The following is a 21241-nucleotide window of genomic DNA, read 5'->3' as shown; positions in this document are numbered from 1 at the left end:
AGTATAAAACACAAAGAGAAGTCCCAGCGTGTTTCAGAAGGGCCTGGTGCTCAACAGTAGGACAATGTACAGTAATATGAAAAGAAAGTTTCCTGGTCACTTCAAAATAGACTACCCAAATAAATTACTGGAGCGCTCAACTGGGTCTGCACGTTTCATTGTTCATCCTTTATTTTAAAACGTGCAGACCCAGTTGAGTGCTCCAGTAGTTTATTTGGCTAGTCTATTTTGAAGTGCTCTGGTACACAGAAAAGGTCTTGTTTGTTAGGAGTACGTCACAGCCTTTACTGTATTAACTATGAGTATGAGTAACAATGTTTTAGAGCCTTTCCCAAAGCACAGATCTGTTCAACCGGCTTTGTGTGTGTGTGTGTGTGTGTGTGTGTGTGTGTGTGTGTGTGTGTGTGTGTGTGTGTGTGTGTGTGTGTGTGTGTGTGTGTGTGTGTGTGTGTGTGTGTGTGTGTGTGTGTGTGTGTGTGTGTGTGTGTGTGTGCACCACTTCAGCCCTATATACATTTCAGCCCTTTGAAAATAGCCGATTTACAAGCTCGCAATGCGTTGCGGTGCGCCACATTGCAAGCTTGCAGATCTTCTATTTTCAAAAAGATTTATTTACATTTGAAAAGTTGAAATGGTACATTCTGCATAATGAGTACTTTCTACTTTTGTGCTTTGAGTACATTTTGAAACTAACACCTTTGATTTTTTACTCAAGTAAATTTAGAATTCCAGAAAGGTGCACCCACACCAAAGAAACCGCTCCATTCTCATTGAAATGCATTGGCGTAATTGGGAATCCACCCTCATAGGTACTTTGGTGTGGCTTCAGCCTTAGAGAGTATTTCTATATTGCAGCATTGGCGATTTGACGATAAATTAAACCTCCACAATAACGTTTATTGTGAGTGGTCTCTTTTTATCACGATAAACAATAATAACAATTGTCCCGTCGCTGTCTTCAGGTCGCATCCCTCGCGCCGTGGCCTCCCTGAACCAGCACATCCTGACCTCAGAGGACGTGGTGTCGTGCTGCCTGGACCTGGGAGCGCCCAGCATCTCCTTCAGGATCAACGGCCAGCCCGTCCAGGGCATGTTCGAGAACTTCAACACCGACGGCCTCTTCTTCCCCACCGTCAGCTTCTCCGCCGGCGTCAAGTGAGTGTCTTTTTTATTTATTGAATACGTTCAGGGGCGTCACAAGGGGGGGAAAAGTGGGACTGAGTTACTAGGGCCCAAGGTGGAGGGGCCTGGAATTATTTCATACTTTGGCTTTTGAAAAATAGCAGATATACAACCTCATAGTGCGGCACCGAGTGCCGTGCTGCGAGCTTGTAGATCTGCTATTTTTGAAAAGTCGTGAAAATGTGTGCAAATCTTTGAATATATGTATTTTTAAGCGAACATTTGTAACTCAAACTTTGCTTCTGGGGGGTCCCTGGTACTAAATATTTTGAGATGCGGGGTCCGTGGCCAAATAAATATCATTTTGGGGGTCCTTCATATGAAAAGGTTTGAGCACCACTGACATAGAAACATATGTTTTTCAAAAAACCTTTGAAGGATTTGAAATATTCAAAGACTTGCACAAATGTTCACGATTTATATAAGAAATAATATATACATATATAATTTTTAACAAGTCAACTAAAAAGGATATTTAGTCAACTAAAATTTGACTAAAAGTAAAACATTTCAGGTGACTAAAATATGACTAAAGCTAAACAGAATTGTATTCAGAAGACTAAGACACAATCTAAATTGGCTGTCAAAATCAACACTGTGGGTAGTGCATGTAATCCAGCGTGTCATCTCGTTGTTCATGCATCACTCCTCAAGAACCTTCAGATTGGACACAGCAGAGGCGTCAATTGGGTATGGGAAGGTATGGCAGCTGCTATACCTTGGCTACAGGGCAAAAAAAAATTTAATATACTTCTTAAAATAAATTCATCATGCCTGTTGCCAAGGTATGGCATCATGACTGGTGCGCGCAAGACACCAGTCATGTTGCCATACCTTAGCTTTTGCTGAACAGACGCCACTGGCAGGCAGGCAGGTAGGCACCCAAAGGGCCCGCTTCACCTTCTCCGCTGTTACCATGGAGATGGCAGATATGCTGTGATTGACAGTCTACCAAATGGGATTTCAGGCTCCAGCAGGCTTTCCACGATTCTATCATCCAAGCTGTTTTCAAAAAACAAAAAAAAGTAAAACCTTTTTACCGTTTATATTCTATACTGCTCTGCTCTCCAGAAGTCTGACAGCCAGACCGGCCCGCTCACACTTTTTTAGTTCTGTAAGCCAATGTTTCTCAAACCTTTTCATGTCGAGGACCACCACATGTATTGACATGTATTTGGTCGCGGACCCCTGTCTGAAAATGTTTGGTGCCTGGGACCCCACACATTTCACTGGGGACCCCCTTGGAGTGACATCACGCTCTGACATCACTGTGATGTCATGGGAACCAAATCCCTTTTATGCCCACATATGGAGATATGGAGATAACTGATGTGAGGGGAACCAAATCCCTTTTATTGCCATATATGGAGATCCCTGTGATGCCAGAGGAACCAAATCCTTTTGGCCAGATCCAATTCATGTCTGTCTGACTGTTTGAAAGTTTAAATAAGACAGTTTACAGTTTACAGTTAAGGCATTTAGCAGACGCTTTTAATCCAAAGCGACTTATAATAAGCAGGTAATACATCAATATAATAAACAAGATAATATTTCAGTACATCAATAACAATACAACAAATGCATAGGAATGTCAATCTAGAAAAAAATAATAATAACATAGGTAGACCACGCACCTAATCAGTAAAAAACTTTAACTATAACCTAAACATGCTATCTAGCTTCATGACTGTACAACTACACCATTTGCAAAACGATGGTTTAGTGATGAATCATCACTTTTCACCGTTTTGTAGGGGCCATTTGTAGCCCACGGAATGTTTTGCGTGCAAAACAAATGCTTGCAATGGAATCAGCATCATGAAAAACCCCTAGTTTGACCCCTCACATGCTACTTAAAGCTATACTGTGTAAGTTGCTCAACTTGTGGTCAGTAGCTCTATAGCAAACCTCGGTCGCGTCCGCGTCTTTCGGCCGTTTTTCGGTTCTCACACCCCCGCGTCTGCCTCCACCTCGCCGAGATCTATCTTTTGAGGGGTCCCTGGTTCCTGTGCGTTCAGCCATTCCGGAGATACACTCCTCCTTCACCCATGTGTTGAGCTTGCTGTGTTCACCGTGCACCCGAGACACACGGGAGACTACAAATATGGCCGCCCTAGCGACCCCACTCCAAGATGCGCTGTGATTGGCCGGCAGTGTATAACCCTCGCTGTGATTGGCCGGTAGTATGATGACGTCATTTTGCCGCGAAATTCTCCCCCCCTCACGGCTCATAGAAAACATATAAAGAGAAGGCTTTTGAAGCTGAAAATAACGGAGTGGGGGTTCTAAAACTTTAGCGATTTAACAGTTAGGACCATTTTAAGATTTGTTTTATAAAAAAAGTTACATGGTATAACTTTAAAGCATATTTATTTTTTGTGTTTTTTTCCTGTATAGTAAATTAATGGGACACAAACACAAATCAGTTTTTTATGAGGTTTCCCCCGGGAGTTGAATTTCAACCTTTTAGTACATATTATTACACACCTTTAGAAACACATTGGTGAAGACATTTCTTGGTAACGATTTACTTAGCAGATTTTCTTATGTTCCCCTTACTATATGGAGAGATATGGAGAAAAACAGCTCTTCTCCATAGATTTTATGACCGTAGTTATGTCTCTATTGGATAAAGAAAAAAAAAACAAGGATGATACTATTATTGTTATTATTCTTTTCTTTTCTTTGTTTTCATTCTTTTCGGGGTTTGTAGGGCATTTCCCTTCATTTGGAAACGTCGGTTGTACTCTACGTTAATGCATATTTAATGCCGTTCTTTTAGGCTGAATATTAAAACTCACCTTGAGCCCATCGGCTCTCCCCGTTAGCAAGGTCATCTCTCACAGACGCAGACTATAGGAACCACAGTGAAGTCCCCTGTGGTTCTGACACGCTCTGATGTTTCTTAGCAACCCCTTTAACCCAAAAGCATCCGTGACATTTTATACTTGCAGTATGAACTAAAAACTAAAATAATGAAATATGGAGTGACACTGCATCTACACCAAGGGGTCTTCTACAGGGGTTCAGGGACCCCTAGGGGGTCCTCAGAGTTACTGCAGAGGGGCCACCAAATCCTTGCGTGATAGAATAATTAGTTTTAAATTAACAACTTGAATCATCGCATCCCTATATTCTGGCCAAAAATAGCAGATCTACAAGCTCACAACGCCTCGCAGCACGAGGCGTTGAGAGCTTGTAGATCGGCTATTTTGGGCAAAAAAGAACAGACCAAGTACAGAGTGAAAGGTCAAGTTTACCAAGTATCGACGATTTAAGATTTTAAGTGGTTAGGTGTCAAGTCTATGAATGTATCTATGAAATCAATGAGAATCTCCATCACACATTTATACAATATGTAGAGGGGGTCCCTGTTTCATCTCTCTCTCAGCTTAGGGGTCCTTGGCCTGAAAACGTTGAAGACCCTTGCTCTACACATTTCTGCTGCTTGGACAGTGACAAATTGCAGGCTGAATTGAAGACATTCATAGGTGTATTAAAGATACACCTATGAATGTCTTCAATTCAGCCTGCATTTATCAGTTGTGGAGTCCACATTTTCACCAGTAGGGACCTCAGGGTGAAAACACATTTTCACCATTCACCTAAGCCCTATTTTATATCATTTTATATCTTATTATTATTGTATTTTTTTTAAGGAATTGGAAGGTTTTGGAAACATTTTGACATTTTGAGTTGAGTAGGGACCTCAGGGTGAAAACTGTCTATTACAGGGGTTTTTAAAGTGGGTGACGGGGCACCCTGGGGTGCCGTGATGCTAGTCCAGGGGTGCCGCGAGATAATTTGATAATTATTTGGAATTCATCAATATCACTACATCAATATCACTTCACTATGCTTAGTAAAACAGACTTGATTTGCACTGTACTTGATGAGTTATTTTTCCATCTACGACAACTCTCTTCACCAAAAATAGCCGATCTACAATCTTGTAGATCGGCTATTTTTGGTGAACCTTCCCCCCAGAATAGGCATGCTGGGGTTCAAGTGGTTAAACGTCTAGTTTAACGTTATTTTCAGTCAGTTCTGATGGAAACGGATATTTCTCCAATATGATGTAAGATTCTAAAAATTAACAGTGCAATTCAGGGGTGCCGTGGATGAAAAGGTTATTTACAGGGGTGCCCTGAGTCAAAAAAGTTTGAAAACCCCATAGGCCCCATTTAGGCCTAGAATTATTGAATGCTTTAACCAGTGAAAAATAGCAGATATACAAGCTCACAGCGCGGCACCGAGTGCCGCGCTGCAAGCTTGTAGATCTGCTATTTTTGGAAAAAGTCGTGAAAATGTGTGCAAATCTTCGAATATATGTATTTTCAAAGCGAACGTTTGTAACTCAATTTTTGCTTCTGGGTGGTCCCTGGAACTAGATATTTTGAGATGGGGGTCCGTGGCCAAATACATATCATTTTGGGGGTCCTTCACGTGAAAAGGTTTGAGAACCACTGACATAGTAGTCTCTCAAGAACAGACTAACTGAGCTCCAGCTAAGTGAAAAGGACCTTTTCTTTGACGATGGCTAGACAGATTGCTGACATAGAATCAAAGGTTTTTCAAAAAATCTTAGAAGGATTCAAAAGACACTTATAGAATGGGGTCAAAATTCGAATTTTCACGATTTTTCAAAAATAGCAGATCTACAAGCTCACAGCGCGGCACTCGGTGCCGCGCTGTGAGCTTGTAGATCTGCTATTTTTCAATAGTTAAAGCATAAAATAATGAAACACAAAATGTACCCGTTCTAAATGGGTTAATACCCAGAGAAGAGTGTGGCTTCCCAGGCTGCTCATAAAGATTCTGCTGTGCTTTTTACAAGGTGCCGGGATAACGGCGTCAGACACCGACTTGTATACCGCAGCATTATGAAAGTGTCGTTTATCAGCGACCTCTCAGACTTGGCACGGCCGTAGTAGTAGAATGATTTGCTTCTTCTCGCGCGTGAGACGACGTGACGTTCAGGCGGACCGCTTTGAACTCGCAAGCCTGAGCGGCATCGCCTGCCAAGCAGCGGTCGTATATTTCAAACGGAGCGCAGAATGCGGCCAGCGTTTTGATCTGCCCGGGGGGGAGCTGGGCAAGGGTCATGTCAGGGTACAAATGGAGGCTGTGTGCGTACTGTAAATAGAAATGACCCAGTAGGCAGGAGAGCGGACAACAGGGACGTGCTGGCTATTGGGAAAAGCGGGACAACTCCCGAACGGCCGGTTCATTCCCATTCGGTCCAGGCCGGCCATTAGGAAAAAAAATTAAATAAAATGTCGGCCTTCGTTCCATTATGGGGGCTGTGCGGCCAACTAAGTAAATCGTCACTGTCGGGCAGAAACCTCGTATCTCCAAGTATCTCCAAAGCAAAGCCCTGCTTCATCATACAAGGCCGTAGCACAAAAGTAGTGAAAACAGCAGATCTACAAGCACACAACGCCTCGCGGTGCGAGGCGTTGTGTGCGTAAATCATTTTTAAAATGATAAATACAAAACAAACGGTTTTGGACATATAAGGTTTCCACCCGACAACGACGAAATATTAAAAAAAAATAAAAAAAATGAGGGCTATAGAGAGAGATCTCTCGAAATGAGGGCCTCTCCAACTCTTTTTCCCGGGCTGAATCAGGGGCCCAGCACGTCCCTGGCGGACAACTTCCCCCTGCAGATTTCAAACGAGCCACGGCAACAACACAGATAACACACTACCGCCTCAATGCTCAATAATTGATGGTGGCTGGGCTGCTCTGAATGAGCATCTGCGTCATCACTACAGTATACTACTGCTTTGAATGAGCATCTGCGTCATCACTACAGTATACTACTCCATCTGCATCATCACTACAGTATACTACTCCATCTGCGTCATCACTACAGTATACTACTCCATCTGCGTCATCACTACAGTATACTACTCCATCTGCGTCATCACTACAGTATACTACTGCTTTGAATGAGCATCTGCGTCATCACTACAGTATACTACTGCTTTGAATGAGCATCTGCGTCATCACTACAGTATACTACTCCAGTGCAGGCACGTGCACACAATACACATCAAAGGGGGCTTGAGCTGCCCTGCCCTTTTATCTGTCTGTAAAAAGTGCCCTCTCCAGACCACGAATGCCAGGGACATGCTGGGCCCCTGATTCAGCCCGGGAAAAAGAGTTGGAGAGGCCACTCATTGCGTGCTATAGAGAGATCTCTCTCTATAGCGCTGCTGCTACTCAAAGATTTGCCATTTCAGATCGTGACAAGTGACAAGCCAGTGGGCAAATGACTGTACAAGAGTTATATTTCGTCGTTGTCGGGTGGAAACCTTGTATGTCCGAAACCGTTTGTTTTGTATTTATCGTTTTAAAAATGATTTAAACTAGTGAAAACAGCCGATCTACAAGCACACAAGTTGTGTGCTTGTAGATCTGCTGTTTTCACTACTTTTGTGCAACGGCCTTATATGATGAAGCAGGGCTTTGCTTTGCGAAAAAATGTATACATTTGAAACTTGGAGATAAGAGGTTTCTGCCCGACAGTGACGACTTACTTTGTTGGCCGCCCAGCCCCCAAAATGGAACGAAGGCCGACATTTTATTTTTTTCCTAATGGCCGGCCTGGGCCGGCCGGGAATGAACCTGGTTGTCCCGCTTTTCCCAATGGCCAGCACGTCCCTGACGAATGCAGTTTTTACTCTGGTGAAAGAAATGCAAAAGCCCTCTTTCCATGCCATACCTGAAGGCAGCATTCAAGAGAATTGCCATACTCTCCTGAACTTAACACATTCCCCGCCATTTAACAATACCTTCGTACTCTCCCCTGCCCCTGTCTCCATAGACTTCCATGTAATTCATAGTGCACGGATCATGCACACCCATGCCTAGATAATGCACCACGTGTGTCCACATTGCTCACAGCTTTCCAACAAAAAAATCCGAATGGAAAACCGTTCAGGCATTCATGAGATAGCAGCCATTATGTTTTCCTAAAATGTAAACAAAGATGGCTGCCATGTTTGAAAGATGGGGTTGCTATGGGGGTTAAACATGCAATTTCGCGATTGCTATCATGCCTACTACATTTTTGGGGGTCCAAAAATGGTTTTGGAAAAAAAAAAAAGATTTTCTTTTTCTTTTTTTTCTCGGGATTATCGGGCCTGGCGGGGAAAGACATTGAAATAATCTCGGGACTATCGGGCCTGGCATGCAATGAGTTAAGCATCTTATGTCGAAAGAATTGCCCTCTCTAGCTGTGTAGAAATCCATGCCGTTACGCCACATCTCCAGTATTGACTTGATTATGTTTAGTTCAGTGTGGTATCAAGCATCGAAAATAGCTGACCTCCAAGCGATATTTTCACAAAAAGGCCCTTTTAGAAATGTCAGCGCCTGCCTCTCTAACATTCTCTGCACGTCCCTGCTTCAGTGGCTATTTCAGTCTGGCCCTCAGGGGGAGAGGGGGGAGGGGTGTCTCCTGACGTCAACCAGTGGTCCCAGAACGTTTCAGATCATTGGTTTCAGAGCCCCGGCCTGGTGTGTCACACGGGGCCAGAGCCACTGTCCTTATCCCACTCACATTAACAGATTTCCAACTGTTCACTTTTAAATGATTGGTTCTCAAACGTGTCAAGGACCCCCCAAAATGATATGTATTTGGCCACGGACCCGCGACCCTCACCTGAAAATGTTTTGTGCCGGGGACCCCCAGAATAGAACGTTTTCGTAAAAAAAAAAAAAAAGCGAAATTATTCAAAACATTTCCAACATTATTGAGATTATTCAAAAGAAAATAAAAAATAGCGGATACTGTATAAAAGTTTGCAGCGTCAGCGTGGCATGAAGTGGCACACTGTGAGCTGGTACATCTGCTATTTTTGAATAGCCAATGTTTAATTTGCATAAAGTATTAACAAATTAATCAAAATGAAAATGAATTCTTCAGCCACAAAATGATCGATTACTCACCCTAGGAGTCTTGAATTCATGGAAGCATTTTAGTTTTTGTCGCATCCCTTCCATGATGAATGAAGAATCCAAGAATACTATAAACTTCAAGTCTCACCGTATGGATTATATTGGAGTTCATTGTGTCCTCCTGTGCATAGTACTTCCAAAACTCTGCATTTTCCTTCAAACTACTGTATATCGTCACTGTCGAGGAGAAACCTCGTATCTCCAAGTTTCAGCTTTGTACGTTTTTTTTGTGAAGTAAAGTCCTGCTTCATCATACAAGACAATCATATCAGACAATAATAGTGAAAATAGCAGATCTACAAAAACACACAACGCCTTGCGGTGTGAGGCGTTGTGTGCTCTGAGCCTTTGATTAGGCAGCGGTGCATTACTGAGCGGAGCGGTCATTATTCACCTATAATTCACAGCCGGTTTCAGCGCTTGACCAATCAGAATCAAGCATTCAAACAAGCCGTGCATTAAAGTACTATATATACGTTACTACATCAAAAGGTTCTGTAGGTGTAAACTGTTTAATGCATGCACGAGGAGCACGCCTGGGCAAGCGCGTGGAGCTCACACACGTCCGTGCTCAATCAGGCGCTCACCTTGTTCGTGCTGGAGACTACTGTTCATCCCAGAAGTGTTTTAATAGGAATGTTTGAGAGAATTTACAGTGTTTTGGGAGTCCTGGCTCCTGAGGATCTGACGGTTCACTTGAGGAGAGAATTAGGAGGGTTTTATTCGCCACTCACTCATACAAGTACTACATGTTGGAACAACAACTTGGATTAATACCGTGGCCCATGATGTGTGGAAGCTTTTAAATGCATTTTGACATTCATTAACTGTAGTTTTGCCATTGTTATTTTTGCCCTAAGTTCTTCATTTCACCCGTATTTTCATACTTTTGGGATTGTTCATTGGCCTTGAAGGAATGCGACATAAACAAAACATTCTCCATCAAATGGAGGCTTCACGGGTGAGTAATTGATAGGAGGGAAAGTAAGCCATTTACCCTGAGAGGGAGTGGGTTGTTTGGTTGATTTACCACTGTTTCAGGGTTGTGGCACAACCCACGACCCTCGAATGGTAAATTGCTTTTCTACCACTTCTACCATATAAATGAAAGAAAACACAGTTGTAACTTGCAAGGTTATTTAGTTACAATCAACTGCAACACAACAGTGGGCGGGGTCCATGAGCCAACTCAAGGTTGTTGACTGATTTACCACTGTTTTAAGCCAATCAGAATCCAGTATCTGAACATGTGACCACAAAAAGTGGTAGAAGGTCATTTTGATTGTGAAGCATTCCTTGAAGCTTTGAAACTTTTCGTTTGGTCGTTAAATAACCTAACGGCAACACGTCTCACTTTAGGGTACGCTTCCTGTTGGGTGGTCGCCACGGTGACTTTAAGTTCCTGCCTCCGACGAGCTACGCTCCGTGCTACGAGGCCCTGCTGCCCAAAGAGAAGATGAAGGTGGAGCCGGTGAAGGAATACAAGAGGGACGTGGAGGGGGTCCGAGACCTGCTGGGCAACACCCAGTTCATGTCCCAGGCCTCCTTCATCCCCACGCCAGTGGAAACCTGCCAGGTAAACAGAGAGGAGATAAGACGTGGTGTTAGATAACTTGCTCGGGTCCGGTGCTTTCCGGGGTTGTTGCCCTGACAATGTGTCACAAAGCTGGTGTTCAGGTTTCGGTGGCCAGCAATGGCCGACAGTGGTGGAAACTGACAGTGACACTCAAGTACTGTACTTCACCCATTTAGACCCGAGGTCGATTCTGGAAGTGCCTTTCTAGGTCCTGACCTAAATGGTAAATGGTAAATGGTGCATTTATATAGCGCTTTTAATCCAAAGCGCTTTACATAGATTGTGCATTACATTCACCCATTCACACACACATTCATACACCGGTGGCGGAGGAAGCCATGCAAGGCACCAACCTACTCACCGGAGGCAATTAGGGGTTCAGAGTCTTGCCCAAGGACCCTTCGACATTAACTCAGGGGGAGCCCGGATTCGAACTGGGAACCCTACGGGATTTATACCCTTCGTGCTCTAATACCAGTTTCTCTACCCCTGAGCTATGCCGCCCCATAGACCTAAGTAAGTTTTCAGAAAAACTTCCAATATTTCTTTCAAAAATTACAAAACAGTTACCGTATTTTCCGGACTATAAGGCGCACTTAAAAGCCTTTAATTTTCTCAAAAAACTACAGTGCGCCTTATAGTCCAGTGCGCCTTATATATGGATCATTCATTTACATTGACATTCCCTTTAGCACAGCTCCATCTGTTGGATGCATAACGCAACGGTAGCGTCTATTATGTGCGCCTTATAGTCAGGTGCGCCTTATATATGAAAACAGTTTGAAAATAGACCATTCATTGACAGTGCGCCTTAGAGTCAGGTGCGCCTTATAGTCCAGAAAATACTGTATGTTGCTATATACTGTACATAGCAACAAGAACACACAAATGTGTTAAAAACACATTTCTATTTTCTACTTTACTACTACCACTACTTTACTACTACTTTACTTTACTTATAGTCCATTACATCTCAGAGGCAAATAAGGTACTCCACTACAGGTATGACTAGTTAGTTTGTATATTTTCATTATTATTACAACAAAACATACATTAACCATTCAGCCTTATACAGTATATCTTTTGGCCATTTGCAAATAGCAGCTCTACAAACTCACAATGTGTCACGTTTGGGAAACACTGATTTACACAACCACATTCCTCCTCTGATACACATGGAGTCACCAAGCTACTTGGCTGTGAGCCGTTTCACTTGGAAAGAGGATTTTCTTTTTTCTCCCCAATTTAGTTGTTGTGCCAATGCATTCCTGATGAACAGGTGTCACGACTGACCAGTAGGAGTCGCTAGTGCATTGTCAAAGACACGATCCCTCGCAATCTCTGACAATCGTGTTTGTTAGAGCACGGAGGCTGGGGGAATTGAACCCGGTGTTACAATTTGTGTCATGGCCTGGGTAATGCTAACGGGGTCGGAAAAACACAGCTGAAGGACCCAAGAGTAGACAAGGCCAGGGGCGTCACAAGGGGTAGGAAAGTGGGACTGAGTTACTGGGGCCCAAGGTGGAGGGGCCCTAGTAACTTTAGCTATTGAAAAATAGCAGATATACAAGCTCGCAGCGCGGCACCGAGTGCCGCGCTGCAAGCTTGTAGATCTGCTATTTTTGAAAAGTCGTGAAAATGTGCGCAAATCTTTGAATACCTGTATATGTATTTTTTAAGTGAACATTTGTAACTCAAATTTTGCTTCTGGGGGGTCCCTGGAACTAAATATTTTGAGATGGGGGAGGTCCTTCACATGAAAAAGTTTGAGCATCACTGACGTGGAAACATAGGTTTCTTGGCACACATTTTCACGATTTTTCAAAAATAGCAGATCTACAAGCTCGCAGCGCGGCACTCGGTGCCACGCTGTGAGCTTGTATATCTGCTATTTTTCAATAGTTAACATTCATGGGGGGCCCGCAGTGAATCCTTGTACCCAGGGCCCAGAATTTTGTGTGACGCCCCTGGACAAGGCAGAGCCGGTTCAATTACAGGTATAACGACTTTATTGAACACGACAAGACAAGAAGGCTTTACAACCAAGTGAGGCAAGCAGGGGTCAAAACTGGAGAAACAGTCAAACTCAGGCAAACAGGTCAGGTTCTGGAGACAGAATTCCACCGACAACGATTTAGGAATTAGAAATACAGAATTGTGAGCGAGTAGCGAATAGGTGTATGCTATATTTTAGGTGGTGTTGACCCTGGTTTGATCCAGGCTCTTGCGGGGATCGAGAGATTGTTTTTTGTACGTTCGTAGGAGTTTGCACTAGAATGATCTGTTCTTTACCTAGAGTGATACACTGTAGTAGACCATGTTATAGTCATAATTCCTTGGTTAATCATCTGCACTTCTTCAGAGTTAGGACGAGTATCTTTTCAAATAGTCGTCATCTTGCTTTGTCTTTCTCTTTTATAATTTGCGGTTCAACCCAAAAAGAGGGTAAGTGGAAAATAAAATAAAAAATAAACAAATCCTCTCATTGTATTCCATGTCCCCTGCTTTTCATTCTGTTCATTCCAGATATTCCATCCTACTTAAAGGGATAATTCACTTAAAGTGGTCATTTCATCGTCTACTCAGGCTTTTGGGAGCAGCCGGAACAGTTTTTAAGCTCTTGATTCAGTATTTAGATATTGATATTCATTTGATTAGACACTTTCCCTTACTATACGAACCCATTGTTAGGTTATGGTGACTCATACTTCCCTCCGGATACGTGAGCAGGCTGTTTTTTCATTTACTTATTTCATTTATTTTTAATAATTATTAAAAAAAAAAGAAGAAAAAAAAAAAAAAAAAAGTTAATTAAAAACACGGCCTGCTCATGTTTCCAGAGAGAAGTATGAGTCACCAGAACCAAGGACGGTTGTTTTTTAGTGGAAATTTAGTTCGAAGTTACAATGGGTTCGTATGGGAAGAGGGCGTGTCTGATAAAAATGAATATTAATAATCTAAATACCAAATCAAGTAACTTAAAAACTGTCCAGGTTGCTCCCAAAAGCCTGAGCAGACGATGAAATTACCATTTTTTTTAAAGTGAAATATCTTACATGTATTTATACTCTGCAGAATGAGTATACATTAGAGGTTGGTAACACTGCTGATGAAGGGGTGTGAGTGTGTGTGTGTGTGTGTGTGTGTGTGTGTGTGTGTGTGTGTGTGTGTGTGTGTGTGTGTGTGTTTGTTTTTGTGTGTGTGTGTGTGTGTGTGTGTGTGTGTGTGTGTGTGTGTGTGTGTGTGTGTGCGTGTGCGTGTGCACATGTGTCAACAAGCTGGTGAGGTAATGTAGAAAGTACAGATGAGTCGATGCGACTGAGGTGAGGTGGATGAGATGTGGGACTCATGAAACAAATGAATCAGAAGACACAGAGCAGAGAGAAAGACCCTGCACTCTGTGATGGTGGTGGGCGAGTGTCCTCCCTCTATGTCCTTGCCTTTAGGGCGGTTTTTATTATTACAATAAGATTGGGTTTACACTTTATTTGACATTGGCTTTCATCACCTTAACCTGCTTATCTCTAATAGACAATCGTTCCATCTCCCTCTCATGGCTTTAATCATTGTTTTATCTATCTAGATTAGAATATAGAACATCTTGAAAATATGAAATAAATTATTATTACCCATATATTAACATTATTATTATTATTATTATTCCTTAGATTGTCATGCCGCCACACCTGGAGAAGGTGCGGGACAAGTTGGCAGAGAACATTCATGAGTTGTGGGGCATGAACAAGATCGAGCTGGGATGGTCCTATGGAAAGGTGAGAAACATTGTACCACCATCTGCAGTTATCATAGCTACAGGGTTCCCACGGTCATGAAATTCCTGGAAATATTTTGAAATTAGAAAAAAAAAAATCCAGTACTGGAAAGGTTTTGGAATTGATCAAGGCTCCTGGAAGGTCCTGGAAAAAATAGCTATGCATTGTCTTTGGTTATTGATTTTGTTATTACCTCTGAAATGACAAATTCAACATTGGCCAAATTTTCAAATATTAGGCAGAAATTTTGAAAATAGCAGATTTGCGAATATTTTCACAATAATTTTCACAATCAATTGTGAGCATGTAGATCGGCTATTTTCACAATAAAACCATGTTATACAAAATTCCTCTACTCTTAGTGCTCGTCAGGGTGCCGGGGTCCCCAGTTCAAATATGATTATTGATTATTGAATATGATTACATACTGAGCGTTATTGAGCTGAATTATTGTTTTATAGTCCTGGAAATCGGGTTAAATATTCTGGAAAGGTTTTGGAAATGAATTGGTAAAGATGTGTGGGAACCCTGTAGCTAATAATGTCACACTGGATCCAAATATGAAATGACACAATTCACACATTATCCCTTGTCTTGGAGAAAATAACACCCCAGTGACACATTTTGGTACGGTTAGAAAACTGAGCAGTTTAAAATGCATAAGTGATTAGATGTTTTTAAATTTTATTAATTTTGTTTTACTTTTTTTGATCATCAAAAAAGCCTGTACATCATCTTGCTTTCTCTTTTATAATTTGCGGTTCAACCCAAAAAAAGAGGGTAAGTGAAAAAAACTAAAACTAAAAACAAATCCTCTCATTTTATTCCCTTGCTTTTCATTCTGTTCATTCCAGATGTTTCATCCTACTTAGTCGTGTGCTTAATTTATACTCTGTACAATGACGGCGTTGCTTGTCGAAAACAACTGATCTAGTTTGTAGGCTAGATCGGTTATTTTTGACCCGCAACACTGTCGTGCGACGGAGAGTCAATTAAGCTTTAACCCATTTAGAACGGGTACACATTATTGTGTATCATTATTTTATGCTTTAACTATTGAAAAATAGCAGATATACAAGCTCACAGCGCGGCACCGAGTGCCGCGCTGCGACCTTGTAGATCTGCTATTTTTGAAAAATCGTGAAAATTTGAATTTTGACCCAATTCTATAAGTGTCTTTTGAATCCTTCTAAGATTTTTTGAAAAAACCTATGTTTCTTATGTCAGCAATCTGGCCAGCCATCGTCAAAGAAAAGGTCCTTTTCACTTAAATGGAGCTCAGTTGGTCTATTCTTGAGAGACTACTATGTCAGTGGTTCTCAAACGTTTTCATGTGAAGGACCTCCAAAATGATATTTATTTGGCCACGGACCCCCATCTCAAAATATTTTGTTCCAGGGACCACCCAGAAGCAAAATTTGAGTTACAAATGTTCGCTTTGAAAATACATAATGTTCAAAGATTTGCACACATTTTCCCGACTTTTTCAAAAATAGCAGATCTACAAGCTCGCAGCGCTGCACTCGGTGCCACGCTGCGAGCTTGTAGATCTGCTATTTTTCACTGGTTAAAGCATTCAATAATTCTAGACTTAAATGCAGCAGAACCATGTGTTATATTATCAACCATGAAGTACAACATATTGTTCCAAACAAGGGCAGAACGAGGAGTTTTGGCAATTCCAGAATGTCACTTTAAATTACAGTAAACTTTTTAATGCTGAAGGGAAAATTTGAAAGGGAAATTACATTTATATACAGTATATATATATTCCCCATTTACCAGGAACAGCTTTCTAGTGTCATATCCCTTGACTTCCATATGACCTTCTTGGCTTGCAAGATGTCAGCCCATAATGCCAAAGCGATCTGTTTTGCCCCGACTGCCCATAAATAGTGTGGATGATTAATACGTGTAACAATATGCAACACAGCTCTTATGTCTATAATACAAATCGGAATAAGAACAGACTCCTGTATACGGTCTCTCACATTCGGTGGTGGACAAATTATAAAGTAGCCTACAAATAACGAATTACATTTTTCACTATATTTGTAATAAGGCTTTAGTGGTTAATTCATAATATATTTTTGGACGTTTGGATTCCAAACTTCCCTTCAGTATAATTTTACTAGATTATTATACAATATTCAGTGGTGGAAAAAGTACTCAAATGTTTTACTTAAGTAAAAATATCAATACTGCCATGTAGAAAATGAATACTCTACAAGTGAAAGTCCAGAATTCAATATGTGTACTTGAGTAAAAGCATGAAAGTGACATCAAAATGTACTTAAAGTACAAAAAGTAAAAGTACAACATGTTTGAAAATAGCGGATCTACAAGCTCATAACGCGTCGCAATGCGACACGTTGTGAGCTTGTAGATCGGCTATTTTCAAATAGCCAAGGTATAAATTAGGGCTAAAGTGGAGTATTGTATGTTTTATGATATTCTAATTTATATCTGAGAAGTAAATAACTAAGGTTTGCAAATAAATGTAGTGGAGAAAAAGTACAATATTTGGATCCCAGATGTAGTGGAGTAGAAGTAAAAGTATTGGAAATTGGAAATACTCAAGTAAAGTACAGATACCTCAACTTACACCACTGACAATATTGTAGCGGAGCGTAAGTCAAAACAACACTCCAAAAATGTACTCAAGTAAAGCTCAACCTAGCTACTCTCCACCACTGTGTCACGTTCTTGGACCTGTCCCTCTAGATTTTACACAGCACCTGTGTCGTTTCCAGCTCTGTAATAGAGCCATTGATCCGGGGGTGAGGATGTCTGACTCAGTCGTTCATTAGAACATCATTCCGCTCCCCTTAGCACTCACAGTTTGGCTTTAATACCTGACTTTAATGAGCTCTTGTTAGCTAAGGGGGAGTGAGGATTCTGGCTGGCTGGCACTGCACTAACACACTGTCACACAGGGAGCCCAGGTGGGAGTATATATAGCGTCATAGTGGTGGTTGTTGTTGTTTTTCCTAGTTCAGGCATTATAGCCCGATGAATACTTTGTTGCGTGCCGTGTCTTGATCCCGAAAATAGGAGATCTACAAGCTCCCAATGTGTCGTGCTGCGACTTGTTGTGGGCTTGTGGATCTGCCATTTCAGGCAGGTAGCGGCAGGAAAGAGGAGGTGCTCGCGGTGCTGAGGGGGAAAATATTGACGTAACACTCCAGCTTTTTTCCCTTTGCATCGGTCGTATATGCGATGACGTAACCCGCCGATGTGGTTATTTATTTTTAAAATGTAAGCTAGCAATAGAGAGATTTTGGCAGATATAGTAATGGTTCGCCGCAGGGTTCTTGTACTATTCACAAAAGAGCTGTCTGCTGTTCGCTGGACACGCGAACAGCTGCATTATCTGTACACAGTCCCTGCATGTTTTCTTGGAAAGAGAAACCTGCCAACCCTCCCCCGAGGAGCAAAGCAAGGCCAAAGGGATTATTTGGCGGAACGCTTGGCAGTCGAGAGGGGAATTACACCTCTCACTTGATATTCCAGGAGCACACATCATCAGCTCTCCGTTTTCCCCAAGAAAACATGCTCCCTTCGTTTTTTCCTCCTCTGCCTCCATGACATATCCACTAGAGTATAGTCTCTTCTTATCACCGCAACCAGTAGCAACCCTGTGTTTAGACCCACATCCCTTGTTAGTTCAGAAATAAGATTGACTGTGAACTCTAATGCTGTGCACTGTAGTAGTGATTCTCAACTTTCTCAACTTCAACGCGAGGCGTTGTGTGCTTGTAGATCTGCTGTTTTCACTACTTTTGTGCGACGGCCTTGTCTGATGAATCAGGGCTTTACTTCACAAAAAAAAAAAAAAAGAAACGTACAAATTAGAAACTTGGAGATACAAGGTTTCTGCCCCGACAGTGACGATATGCATTTTTGGCCACGGATCCCCATTTGATACAGTGTACTGTCTCTGGGGACACCAATCTACACTGTAATATCCACATGGGTTAATTTAACTCTGAGCCAAATGGACCCGTATTTGGTACTCTCTCGGAGTTACAGACACGTGGTTCCTGGATCCGATGTTGAGAGCCAGTGCTGTATATGATATCCTTACTGTCGGGCAGAAACCTCTTATCTCCATATTCTAACTATTTGTGTTTTCTCATATATCAACGCCCTACTTGATCATACTAGTACAGCGTCACAGACAAAAGTAACAAAAGTAGCAGATCCGATAAGCTCATAGCGACGCGTTTAGAGCTTGTAGATCTGCTACTTTTGCTAATTTCGAATCCTGAAAGTAAAGGTTTTGGACATAATGAGGTGTCCACCCGACAGAAATGATATGCTACTGTATATCATAACACATTTAGGCCTAGTTCATATACAGCACAGTAGATTTATGGTTGAAAATGAATGTAAGACGCAAGCGAAAAGAGTCTGACAAATTATTCCCTCCTCTGACCGTCCTATCTCTCGTTCTGCCTATAGATACGAGACGATAATAAGCGGCAGCATCCTTGCCTGGTGGACTTCTCCAAGTTGCCCGAAACAGAGAAGAATTACAACCTACAGATGTCGACGGAAACACTGAAGTACGTTGGGAATGTTACAGTATGAGTCTGTTGGCAGAGGAGGAGATGGGGGAAGGCTACTGTCCCACCACAGCCCACCGGTGCCTAGAAGTGGCATGGATTACACCAGTGTTTCTCAATCTTTTTTGGCTTGAGTACCCCCTTTCCCTGATTTCTGAATCCAAGTACCCCCTTTACCCTGCAACAACATTTTGCTTATAAAACTGTCATTAAAATATAAATAGTGGTGTATGATGCTATTTCAAGAATATAAAATCACAAATAAGGAATGGAGTGAAAGAGTTCAAACGGTTTTCATGTCAATAACTTCAATACATTCAAACAACTTTAAAACACATCCCAGTTGCCTGGTACCATGTCATTTGGGTGGAATCAAGTTTCTCCATTTGTCATAATTAAACATAACAGTACATGTTTTTCCCCTCCTAATTCAATTGTAGTCAATTATTTAACTATGAACAATATTAGCATTATTGTCTCCACCAGCCGAAGGCTGAGGGAGAGTATGTTTTCCCCTCCGTCCGTCCGTCCGTCCGTCCGTCCGTCCGTGCGTGCGTGCGTGCGTCCGTGCGTCCTCGCAGTTTGTGAGCAGCTAATCTCAGTCACCGTTGGCCCGATCGCTGCCAAACTGAGCACACACACTCCCTGGATGCCAATCTAGAACCTCTGCCCCACATTTTTCAAATCAGCCTCATGGTGGCGCTATAACAGGCCGATTTGTGTGGCCTGGTTGTTACCAGCTAATCTCCGGCGCCGTTGGCCCGATCGCTGCCAAACTGAGCACACACACTCCCTGGATGCTAATTCAGAACCTCTGCCCCACATTTTTTAAATCAGCCTCATGGTGGCGCTATAACAGGCCGATTTGTGTGGCCTGGTGGAGACCTGTGCTCGGAAGAGCACTGCTTCTAGTTTATATTCTATTTTTCTTTTTTTGGTGGCAATTTCTGAGTATCCCCTACAGTACCTCCGCGTACCCCTAGGGGTACACGTACCCCCATTTGAGAAACACTGGATTACATTGTACACTGTTGTGTTAATAGACTGCCAATGACGGGTTGGGAAAGCTGTAATAGTCATGAAATGCATGCTTCATTGACAGGTTGGAAAATAAACCCCAGGCGACAGAAAAACTGATCTGGAGACTGGAAGTGCATGATTAAACATATCTATTTTGATGGAATAGTTGGAAAATAGTCATATTGGAACTATAGGGTTTGGCGGTAGGTAGTCTTGGGTGGCCAGACTGTCATACAGTCTGGGAGACGGAAGTTTTAATCATAATATCCGACAAGGGGAACCGTTTCGTTTTTAACAGTGGCGCACATTTATCCTAATATAAATCAAAATCATCTAAGCATATCTAGCTTGCCAGCTTCCGTTCGGATTGCAGGAGGTGTTGTTCCAGACTATACAGCAGCATTTGGAGATTGTGGAATAGTAGTCTGGCTACGCGAGACTAGGCGGTAGGAAATATAGCTCTGACAGACAGGACTTGGAACTCACCCGCTTGTTCATATGATCAATATAATGGATGAGACTCACACGGGAGGGAGAGGGGGAGAGCGAGAGAGAGAGAGAGAGAGAGAGAGAGAGAGAGACTTCTTAAACTGGGTTCAAACCTGGATGGTTCGAGCGGCGCCATTACATACAAAGTCAATGCAAAGACGAGACGACGCGCGACCGGGCACGATGCGAACAGGCGTGGCACAAGCGATCCGAATGGGGCAGCGCGAACGGTCGCCTCGTTCGCGCTGCCCCACTCACTTATACTATAGACTATACTTCACCCCCACTCCACCCATCGCGTCCTGAGACAACCAATCAGCGTTGATGTTGTCCAGAGACACGGATATGTTTTTGGTGTTTGGAGTTGGGACTCCCTTTTTTCTGGGTGTTTTGCCTTCATTCCAACGGGACATGATTTTTTTTACCAACGCTGACCTGCATGCGCGACCAAAGTGAAGCGATAGAAGCGACTAGAATAGAAGAAACAGCTTCAGGTTTGGACGCAGCTATAGACTTTACAAAAGTCCTAGAAGACTCTCTCTTCGTCTGTCTTGTCTTAGAATGGAAGCATAAACTCCCAGTGTACTTCAACCCAAGGACTGTCGGTGTCATTCTAAGATGCATCTCCAGATGGGTGCAGTGAGACTGATACCCTGGGGCTGA

General features: G+C 42.4%; 1 protein-coding gene across 1 annotated transcript in view; it reads left to right on the top strand.

The window, feature by feature from the left end:
• Positions 1-21241, top strand: part of LOC308305985 (ryanodine receptor 3) — a gene marked incomplete at its 5' end in the record, with an annotated part of 342849 nt that overhangs the window by 118854 nt on the left and 202754 nt on the right. Inside the window, 4 exons of the mRNA XM_080750884.1 lie at positions 963-1155; positions 10512-10728; positions 14397-14501; positions 18966-19069. Coding sequence (XP_080607010.1) covers positions 963-1155; positions 10512-10728; positions 14397-14501; positions 18966-19069 — 619 coding nt within the window. The remainder of the gene's footprint in view (positions 1-962; positions 1156-10511; positions 10729-14396; positions 14502-18965; positions 19070-21241) is intronic.

Source organism: Nannobrachium achirus (genome assembly GCF_963921795.1).
Source record: "Nannobrachium achirus genome assembly, chromosome: 20".
Lineage (NCBI taxonomy): Eukaryota > Metazoa > Chordata > Actinopteri > Myctophiformes > Myctophidae > Nannobrachium > Nannobrachium achirus.
The sequence above is the reverse complement of the archived record's forward strand: the minus strand, read 5'-3'. Positions and strand labels throughout refer to the sequence as shown.